The following is a 10,897-nucleotide window of genomic DNA, read 5'->3' on the forward strand; positions in this document are numbered from 1 at the left end:
GGTCAGGAGTTCAAGACCAGCCTGACTAACATGGAGAAACCCCGTCTCTACTAAAAATACAAAATTAGCCAGGAGTGGAGGCACATGCCTGTAATCCCAGCTACTTAGGAGGCTGAGGCAGGAGAATCGCTTGAATCCGGGACACAGAGGTTGCAGTGAGCCAAGATGGCGCCACTGCACTCCAGCCTGGGCAACAAGAGCGAAACTCTGTCTCAAAAACAAAAAGGCCCAATGGTCACTTCTCAGAGTAAGCAACGTTATACATAAATGACCACAGTGTGATCCATAAGCCACACCAGCTCTCAATGTCACAAAATTAGCCAGGCGTGGAGGCGCATGCCTGTAATCCCAGCTACTTAGGAGGCTGAGGCAGGAGAATCGCTTGAACTCGGGAGGTAGAGGTTACAGTGAGCGGAGATTGCGCCATTACACTCCAGCCTGGGCAACAAGAGCAAAACTCCATCTCAAAGAAAAAAAAAAAGGCCCCATGATCTCTTCCCAGAGTAAGCAACATTATACATAAATGACAACAGCATGATCCATAAGCCACACCAGCTCTCGATGTCACCTAAAGAAGAACAAAGTGACAAATGCACATCACTATGGATCACGCTTGTCAGGTATCTCCAAAGATTAGTTACTATCACATGATTGTTTTGTTTTGTTTTGGATTGGGATAGAAGATAAAATACAACTATTTTAGGTTTTAGATTTTTTATTTGTAAAAACCCCCTAACACATTAACTCTAAAGCTGGGATACAACTGTACTTACCTGAGAAAGATTTACTAGTTAGAGAAAGTTAGTTTAAATCCATTTTAGTCAGATGATGTGGAAAATCGGAATGTCAACTTCATTTTCCTTCCACTCTAACTGCACCTTTTAAAAAGTTCATTTATAATAGAATGTACCCAAAGTCATACATTGGATTTATTATAAATAATTGTACTGTCATATAACCTCTTTCAAGGCCGAGAAAGGATGCATTCCATTTGGAGAATTTACCCCAACAAACCAGAACAAAACAATTAAATATTATCTTCCACATAAGGTCTCAAACAATCACACACCAACTCTAAGCTAGCCAGACTAGTTGTGGCGTAATGAAATGAGAAACTGGTGGTCATTGGCAGGTAGGCGCACAGGTCAGAGACAACACTCTTAGACACTACATTATTCAAAAGTTAAATAACAATGAAAGTGTTTTTGGAGTTTTCTAAAAAGGTAAACCATTAACTTGGGACTTTAGTAAAACTACGCCACATGTTAACATCATTCAGAACTGCAAGGTGCAAGCCACTTGGAAAAGGAAAGAAGGTCCCAGTGTGTCGTTAAGGCCTGCAAAAGTTCTGAGTTCAAAGGGCTGACCCTGTTGCCTTTGGCTAGGCTTCAAATGAAAACCTACCATGAAGCAGCTACTGTTTATCCCTAACCATTTTCTCCATGCAGATGCTGAAATAAATTGGCATCAAATGGCTGCCTACTTCAGCTCTCTTAAATATCAACTTCATCTGGCTTTCAAAAATGGAAAATTGTCAAATCCTAAGTAGCACAGATAATGAAACAGGCCTAGCCCATGTCTTGTTCTGGTTCTGGTTCCATGTCTTGTCACCTTTTTTAATCAGTTGCCTGGAGAAAGCCACTCCACCTGTCCAAACATGGGTGGATAAAATGTGAAGGGAGGCAGTGCTGGTCACTCAGCCTTCTTCCAGGTCAAAATCCCAGCCGGGCGCAGCGGCTCACACCTGTAATCCTAGCACTTTGGGAGGCCAAGGTAGGCGGATCACTTGAGGTCGGGAGTTCAAGACCAGCATAGCCAACATGGTGAAACCCCACCTCTACTAAAAATTAAAAAATTAGCCAGGTGTGGTGGTATATGCCTGTAATTCCAGCTATTTGAGAGGCTGAGACAGAGAATCGCTTAAACTGGGGAGGCAGAGGTTGCAGTGAGCCAAGATCGCCCCACTGCACTCTAGCCTGGGCAACAGAGCAAGACTTTGTCTACAAAAAAACAAAAGGCCGGGCACAGTGGCTCACGCCTGTAATCCCAGCTCTTTGGGAGGCTGAGGCGGGTGGATCACGAGGTCAGGAGTTCAAGACCAGCCTGGCCAAGACGGTGAAACCCCGTCTCTACTAAAAATACAAAAAATAAGCCAGGCGCGGTGGCGGGCACCTGTAATCCCAGCTACTTGGGAGGTTGAGGCAGAGAATTGCTTGAATTCGGAGGTAGGAGGTTGCAGTGAGCCAAGATCGCACCACTACACTCCAGCCTGGACGACAGAGTGAGACTCTGTCTCAAAAAAAAAAACAAAACAAAAAAACATAAACAAACAAAGTCCCTGAGCTCTCCGGAGTACTCTTCCCCAATGGAAACCACTCCCCTCGTGTCAGCAGGGCGGCTTCCTTTGTCTCATAATCAGAAATAAATTTCCACTAAAATAATATTCACTTAATGTATACAATTAGGTACTCATGGCATTTGACTAGAATGAAGGATGAAAGTTCCTAACACATCTCCCTGCTGAGTCAGGCAATACGACCTTCACCATGTCACTCCCGGGTATCAGATATCCAGCAGCTTGGCCCCTCACCCCCAATCACCTGGAAAGAAGGGGTCTGGATTACAACTCTGCTAGGAGGGAAGAGAACAAGGTAGAAGAGCCAATATTCCTCTCCTGATATAACACCTGTACACAACTATAGTCAGCCCTCTAGATCTGTGGGTTCTGCATCCATGGATTCAACCAACCTTGCACCAAAAATATTCAGGGAAAAACACTGCATCTGTATTGAACATATACAGACTTTTTTTTTCTGGTTATTATTCCCTAAACATTATAATGCTACTACTTAGGTAGCATGTACATTGTACTAAGTATCATTAAGTAATCTAGAGATGGTTTAATATCTGTGGGAAGATTACATCGGTTATATGCAAATACTATGCCATTTTATATAAAGGACTTCAGCATTTGTGGATTTTGGTGTCCCCAGAGGCCCTGGAACTAATCCGCCATGGATACTGAGGGACGAGTGCACTGGAATTTATCTGGGCATCCATCTCTGAAGGTTTCCTATGAGTCTTTCATGGCTTCGCAGGGGCATATACCAATGATATGGGGCCTTCAGGTTCCTCATTGGCCGGGTGAGACACAAGCTGAGCGTCAAAGAGCATGGGGGACCAAGAAGTGAGCTTCCATGTTCCTTGGCTTCCTAACCAATAAGCACCTCCACCCACTCTGTTCCTGGCCCCCTTGAACCTACATGATGCCTGCCCTAGTAACCCAGCAACACGCTCCCAGTGCCAGCAAGCAAGCATTCAAACAAACTGCCACTTACCAACACCATCATGTCTTCGCTTCATATCCTGGAAGATTATTATTAGACCTTCCTAAAACGTACACACTTTTAAAATCACTAACCGTTGCCTTTAATCTATGTATCGGAACTTTATCTCTCTTAAACCTTTGGGGCCGGGCGCGGTGGCTCAAGCCTGTAATCCCAGCACTTTGGGAGGCCGAGACGGGTGGATCACGAGGTCAGGAGATCGAGACCATCCTGGCTAACACAGTGAAACCCCGTCTCTACTAACAATACAAAAAACTAGCCGGGCGAGGTGGCGGGCGCCTGTAGTCCCAGCTACTAGGGAGGCTGAGGCAGGAGAATGGCGGGAACCCGGGGGGCGGAGCTTGCAGTGAGCTGAGATCCGGCCACTGCACTCCAGCCTGGGTGACAAAGCGAGACAAAAAAACCTTTGGACCCTCTCCTATCAGAGGAAACATCTGAGAGCATTCTGAGTCAAAAATACTAAGAAGAAAAATGTCACATTCAGCAGAGTCCTATAAGGATGCAGAAATCCACCGGTGGCCTGTGGTTCCCATTTCCGAAGAAAAAACATGCCAGAAAGTCTCTCCCCTTCTATGAGCCACGCAGGGTTGCCATTATTCTTACGACTAACTCCGGCAATTCGCAGTAAACCAGCCGAGAGATGCACTCGGACTGCCAGGACTTAGGACAACTTCTTACTTCAATGAAAATGCCTATGGATTTTACGCTGAAAGGGCAATGTTTTAAACGTGAATTATTAGCTTCCAATGACCATCCAAACCAAGGTAAAATATTTAATGCTCCATTTCATTTGTTTTGTTTAAAAGTGATCTTGTGCTTGAAAATTTTGGCTGCTGTGCTCATTACTGCTGAGCCACAAAGAATGCAAAAACAAGAGCAGTTTTATTTTGATGAGCGGCAGCCATTATATCCTAAGGGTTCATCTTCACCACAAGCCATCATTTATTGAGGGCCTAATACATACATATTCTTTCAAGTTGCTTTACATATATTGATCCATTCAGTCTAGGCTATCAGCATGCATTTACTGAGTGCCTTCTAAGTGTCATGCATCAACCTGGGCATTAGAAATAAAAAGTGAGGAGCAAGTCCAAGGTAATGGCCCCGTGGAGAAAGCAGATCATCAAATAAGCAGTTATTATGCAATGTGGTAAATGCTGTGATGCAGAAAACAGGTTAATAAAAATAATATATTAGAGGATAGGCACAGTGTCTCTGCCCTATAATCTCAGAGCTTTGGAAGGCCGAGGTGGGAGGGCTGCTTGAGCCCAGGAGTTCAAGGTTACAGTGAGCTATGATAATGCCACTGCACTCCAGCCTGAGGAACAGAGTTAAGACCTTGTCTCAAAAACATATATATATAAAAAATATATTACATATATACAAATACATATATTTTAGACACATGACACTTAGTAGGTGTTCAGTAAATGCATATCTATAGACTAGAAAGACAGACAGATATTAGCCAGTGACTGCATGACAGAAGTTTAAAGTCACATCTGCAATTCTCACAACACCCTACCACGGTCGGTGTCTCCCCATTTTCCAAATGAGCACACTGCCTCTCTAACAGCATCAGCCTCTGCATCATCGTTTGAATCTTACATCCCCATTCTGGTCTCAAAATTGCACCTGCCAAACTGCATTAGCTCATTTAGGCATGCATTAATCCTGATATTGATCAATCTGTAGGAAGTCTGTGGCACAGTGCACACTATGGGGAGAAAGGACCACAACAACTCCACACCACAGGGCATACCCCAAAGAAATCCACAAGCTGGCTGCAAAGAGCAATACAAGACTAATAAATGTAAAACAGGATGGAACATGTCACTGGGCAGTCTATGGTCATGGACAAAGAGAGTCTCAGAGAAGTCAGTTGACTTAAAAAGGGGAAACTCATTGTGGAAGGATTCATTAAGGAAGTAGGACTTAGGTCTTAAGATCATATAAGGTCAGATGGTGCAACAGGAAAGAAGGCCAGTCCCTCAGGAAAGCAGTGTACACAGAGAGGTGCCCAGGAGGCTCGCAGGTTAGGCTGAACGACGGCCAAGGATGTAACTAGAGCCCAACAATGTGGCAAGTCAGCCCGCAGCTGCCCAAGGTGCCAACTGATAAGAGATGCTAGGGCATCCTGGGGCATTAAAACAACCCAGTATAATAGCAGATGGAGAAAACTGCATTTATAAGAACTCCTCCCAGAGACTATTACACATAATAGAGGCAGTTCTTTGTTCCACCTCCTGGGACAGAGGGTGAGACCCTAAAGGGCTCCAGGAGCCAAATTGAAGGCCACCGAACACTCTTCTAAACATAACACGTGCATCTGCTGCAGGGACTTGCTTCTGTTTGGAGGGTGTGCCAGCTCAAAGCCAGGGCTGCATTATTCAGAATCATAGTGGAGGCTGAATGCTGTCAGCAACTCTTCTCCTCCTGACCCTTTTCCTATAAGGCATCCCCTCCCAAAGTTGCTAAACAGAAACTTAAAGAATATTGAGTTGCGGGCCAAGTTATTAGCTTGCCTGAGGCACCCACATGTCTCAGCCAGTCTACAGGTAACATCTATACTTGTTTAACTCTCTACTGCTGATAAACTACTTTTACAAGTTAGATTACTTGATTTTTACAACACCCATGAAATAAGCACTAGATCTCTCTCTCATATTATAGAGGAAAATCCTGAGTGTCAGAGTGGGTAAATGGCCTGTTCAAGAAAACTAGTAAGTTGCAGAGCCAGGTTTTGGACCAGGGTATCTGTCCAGTGGTCCATCTGCTCTCTTACTGCTGCAGATGGACTGCTACAATAGTTGTAATACTTTATAAAGTTCCTGACAGTTGACAGAGAGCTTTTACAGAAGTCCTAGGCAGTACACACAAATACGCACATTTTCAGTTTTCCTAAAAATAAAATAATATTAACAATAATACTGTACTCTACTTCTTCAAAATCCCATCTTTCCTCCTGGCTATGTACTGTGTTTCACTACATTTATAAGGTAAGTGAATTGTTGTTATTTAGATGACTGCTAAAGATATGTAAGTACAGTCTTTTCTTTTTTTTTGAGACAGAGTCTCACTGTGTCACCCAGGCTGGAGTGCAGAGGCACGATCTCCGATCACTGCAACCTCCGCCTCTCAGGTTCAAGCGATTCCGTGCCTCAGCCTCCCAAATAGCTGGGACTATAGGCGCGCGCCACCAAGCCCGCTAATTTTTTTTGTATTTTTTGTAGAGACGTTGTTTCACTATGTTAGCCAGGCTGGTCTTAAATTCCTGACCTCGTGATCCGCCCACCTCGGCCTCCCAAAGTGCTGGGATTACAGGTGTAAGCCACCGCGCCTGGCCAAATAAAAGTCTTAAATCTCAGATACTGGTCTGCTAGTAACTCACTGCTTAGAATGACCTTGCATTTGTGCCACATATCTGCCCATTTCCATTTTCCTGCTACCAAACTCCTGCCTCCACTTCCAATCTTCCCTCAGTGACACATGATGTCATATAAGCAGCATCTTCCTACATGTCCATCTTACATCAGGACTTGTTTTCAGGAAGTGGCTACATCCAAGGCAGACATAAAATCACAGGACTTGAACAATTTTCCAAAACCCAATCATTCACTCATTTTTTGGCAAAAACAATAGCAGTTATACAGGATAGATGAGTCTGTACATTTCATTTTTAAAAACTTCAGACTTCAGGTTTTCAGAGCATTTCTTTAAAATTCCTAGGTCACATAAATTATTTAATAAACAATTTGTCAGTTTACCTTGCATAGTGGGCAGAACGTTACACAAAGAAATGTACACGGAGCAAATCAATGTGCTAGTGACAAATAAGCAAACCACCTCACTCCCCTCATCATCATGCCCACGAAATAAAGATCACAAACTCCCTTCGCCAACCACAGGGAGGCCTCTTTTTCTATTTCTTTCTCATAACACAAAATTGTACCAAAAAATCATAATGAAAATAAGGTCATTATACTTAATCCATAATACAATAATCTCAACTAATTTCAGTCATCTCTCTAACAACACTTAAATGATCAGGCCGCACTACGCAAATCAAGTTAAAATTTCGTTTTTTGCTTTTTTCTTCCAGTCCCAAAGGAAAACTCCAAATACCACTCATCTTGCTGAAAACCACAGGAAAGTTATTTAATTCCAGTTAAACCAAGTATTTCAACCGCACACTCTTAAACTTCAATCTTAAACATATCCATGAAATGTGATTTTTGAAGAGCTTTCCTTATTTACTTACCAGATCATCAATATACAGAGAGCTCTTCCTAAGCACAGGCCCCCATCGATGTTTTCAGTCAGTACTAAATATTTAGAGAAATACTCTGCCACAGTAACTTTTTAAAAAATTCCACACTATCGTTTGAATTAAAAAAAATTTAGTTAAGCTTAGTTTCCATAATTCTCATTAGGTAATCCAGGATGCTGGTGTTTTTAAATTTCCTTTTCATGGAGAAAAAGGAAGCTTTGTATCAGGACATCAGATGTATATGGGAAAATACATATTTCAATGCACATATAAGTAAATATATATTTTGTTTGTTTAAATATCCTTTTGCCTACTCCACTCACAATGCAAATACACCACAAATTCCATAAATTCAGTTTTAAACGTAGGTATGAAAACTAGGTTTTCTACTAAAGTTGACCAGAGCCCAAAACACTCTGTCTAATACACAGTCAAAGGAAACAGCAATCAGCCCTTAGATGCCCCGAAAGAAACCATTCTTTGTTTACCTAGAAACTGAAAGATTTTACACTGAGAATCACAGCTGCTACGGCAAAGGAGGTATGCTCTGAATCCAGATAGCCATATTAGACTCTCATTGATTTGTTAAAAATTTAACATTGTAAATGAAACCAAAGCAACCACCAACACCAACCACATAATTAAATTCCTGGTTGGAAGAAGTTTCAAAATCCAAGCCCAACATCAACATCTGGCAAGTCTCCATTTACCATCTACCAATACTTGCTCACATTACACTGGAAATTTAGATAGAGGAAAAAGTACTAAGATTTTAAAAACCTATTGATTAGTTTGTACTCTCCGTTTAAATCACACATAAAAGCTAACTCCAGTTGCAATTATGATCTTAGTGTTTGTCCTGTTGTCACAGAGGGGCAAGGGCTGGCAAGAGTTAGTGCAGACAATTAAATCTGTTTTTGTCCGGGGAACTTGATCAATATACTGTGCATCACAATCTAGCCCTGAACGGCTGCCTCTCCTCCACCCCCAGGCCCTTGGATCAGGCAGTTTATCGCTGGGTTAGTAACTCTTTTTCTCTATGATTTGCGCATCTCCAGAAAGGGCGAAGGAGACATCTGATTCGAACTGCATTTGTTTACCACCCAATGGCCCCATCGTTATGCATCTCCACAATCCAGGAGGGTACGTTTCTGGGACCCCCTTTACCTGCCAAGTTCCTCTCCGGTGTCGTAGTAATCATCCACGTTTTCCTGCCTGAACACGGTCATGATAAACTGTCACGCCTCACCAAAGCCCAGCGCACTTCAGCTCCGCTTCCCAAACCATCACCACCGCTCCTGCGCCTCCGTGGCCCCCTCATACATCAGTCTCCAGTCCTTTTGGAAAAAAAATTAAAAAAGCAATAATAATAGTAAAATGGCAACCCTAAAAGGAAGTAGACCTCCCCGGCGCTAAGACCCGCTCGCGGAAGACCGGGTCTCCGAAGCTGCCCCTCCTCGCGGGGTGGAGAGGATCACCCTTTGTTAAAGCTGGGCGGTCAGAGACGCCCCCGACCCCTCAGCCTCGTGCGCGCGTGGGGCCGGGCACCACGGCACCCCGAGGTCCGCGTCCCCGAACGCTGGGCGGTCTGTTCGGATCAGAACCGGCTCCGGAAGTGACTGGCCTCCCCGCCTCCCCTTTCTCTGCACACACGCCCACCCAGCTTTCCCACCTCCAGGGACGCAGCGGAAGAATGAAGCCCTCGCCCAGACGGAACGCGCCTCGCTGGAAGCATCTCTCTCCAGCCTGCGGCAACGGTGGCACCCCCGCGCCACCTCTCGGCTCCCGCGCCTCTCCTGCCACCGTGGCCACTCTCTCCCCTTCCCCGAGCGAGGCAGTCCCCAGAGCCACATTCCTAGCGACTCCTCTCCGTTACCCGGCCGACCCGGCGTGCGGCCGCCCGGGGGAGCAAGGGAGGGAAGGGAGCGGCCCACCGAGGCGCGGCCGTCGGCTCCAGATCCCCGCGCCCCGACACAAAGCGCCTGGTCGGGCCGGCGCCACCTGTTCTCACCCGGCCCGCGGGGCTGGGGAAGCCTCCCGGCTGCGATCGCACTTCTCCCCGAAGCCAAGTTTCCCTCCGCCTTGGCCTTCCCAGTTGCTCGAGGCACTGCCCGGGCAAACCCCACCGCGCTCTGGCCAGGAAAGCAAAAGCTGGCGCCGGGGGCCAGGGGAACCGGGGAGCCGCGCCTGGCCACTCACCCGGGCGCCTGGGAGCTCCCCGGGTCCCTCCGGAGCGCTGTCGGAGGCCGACCATAGGCGCCAGCGCCGGAGACAAGCGGGGCGGCGGCGGGAACACAGCTAGGGAGGGAGTCGGGGGCGCAGATCCCACGCAGCCGCCCAGGCGCCGGCACCAGACCCTGCCGCCGCGAGGGTCGCCGAGTCCACTCCGCGGAGGGAACAAAGTCCCTGGCGTTGGCTCGGCCGGGTCTCCTGCCCGGGCTCTGGAGCAGCCTCTCGCCTCCTTGCCGCCTTTTGGGCGGAGGGCGGCCGGCAGGCGGCCAATGGGGACCCTGCAAGCGGGCTGGCGGCGCGGCCCACCCACCTCCGAACTGCCCTGCCTGGCCGGCGCTGCGGGTTCTGCGCTGCGCTCGCTGCTCCTCCCAGCTCCGCGCTCCGGGCTCGCTGGCGCGCTCTACCGCGCACACCCCGCACACACCCACTCGCCCCACACCCACGCCGGCCTGGGAGCCAGTGCGGGCGCCCCACCTGTGACACACTGAGAAGCTGCCCTCTGCCTGGGTTCTAGGGAAACACGGTTCTTTCGCCCCGAGATGTATACTGGGATCCCAGCTTGTGCCGGGCACGGTGCTCGGTATGGGAAAATCACAGAACAAAACAGGTTTTTAAAAATCCCTGCCCTCCAGAAAACTGCATTCTGGTGGGACAGATAGAAAATAAATATGTAAGCTAATTAATAAGGTAATCTTGGAGGATCAGTCCTATGTTTACCACAAAACAGGTTAATGGAATAGAGAGAATGGCAGGAAGGGAGTGGACCTCATTAGACTGGGTTCCTCTGCCAGACTGGTGTTGGAGCCGAGGTTTGAAAGCAAAAAGGTTTGCAATCCGAAGAAAGGTCTCCCAGACCCAAAGAAGCAACAGAGACGAAGAGTTTATTTGTGCTATCCAATATGCTGTCGGCTATTGTTGAGATGAAATGTAGCTAGTCCCAAATTAATTGTGCTATAAGTGTAAAATACACGTTAGAGTCCAAGATAGTGTGGATAGGAGAATGAAAAATACCTCATGAATATTTTTCTATTCATTACACGTTCCAATG

General features: G+C 46.5%; 1 protein-coding gene across 6 annotated transcripts in view; it reads right to left on the bottom strand.

The window, feature by feature from the left end:
* DAPK1 (death-associated protein kinase 1) overlaps positions 1 to 10,689 on the bottom strand; it is a 214,833-nt gene extending 204,144 nt beyond the window's left edge. The window contains exons 1-2 of one of the 6 annotated variants that reach the window (XM_011945873.1): positions 10,615 to 10,689; positions 8,785 to 8,954 (exon numbers count right to left, since the gene is read on the bottom strand). In XM_011945873.1, the coding sequence (XP_011801263.1) occupies positions 8,785 to 8,846 (62 nt within the window). In that variant the 5' untranslated portion in view covers positions 8,847 to 8,954; positions 10,615 to 10,689. Of the gene's footprint in view, positions 1 to 8,784; positions 8,955 to 9,289; positions 9,391 to 9,816; positions 10,252 to 10,614 lie in introns of those variants that run through there. The other 5 variants (XM_011945872.1, XM_011945871.1, XM_011945870.1 and 2 more) reach the window with 5 other exon arrangements.
* Between the last annotated feature and the right edge of the window lie 208 nt (positions 10,690 to 10,897).

This window comes from Colobus angolensis, unplaced genomic scaffold (genome assembly GCF_000951035.1).
Source record: "Colobus angolensis palliatus isolate OR3802 unplaced genomic scaffold, Cang.pa_1.0 Scaffold246, whole genome shotgun sequence".
Taxonomy (NCBI): domain Eukaryota; kingdom Metazoa; phylum Chordata; class Mammalia; order Primates; family Cercopithecidae; genus Colobus; species Colobus angolensis.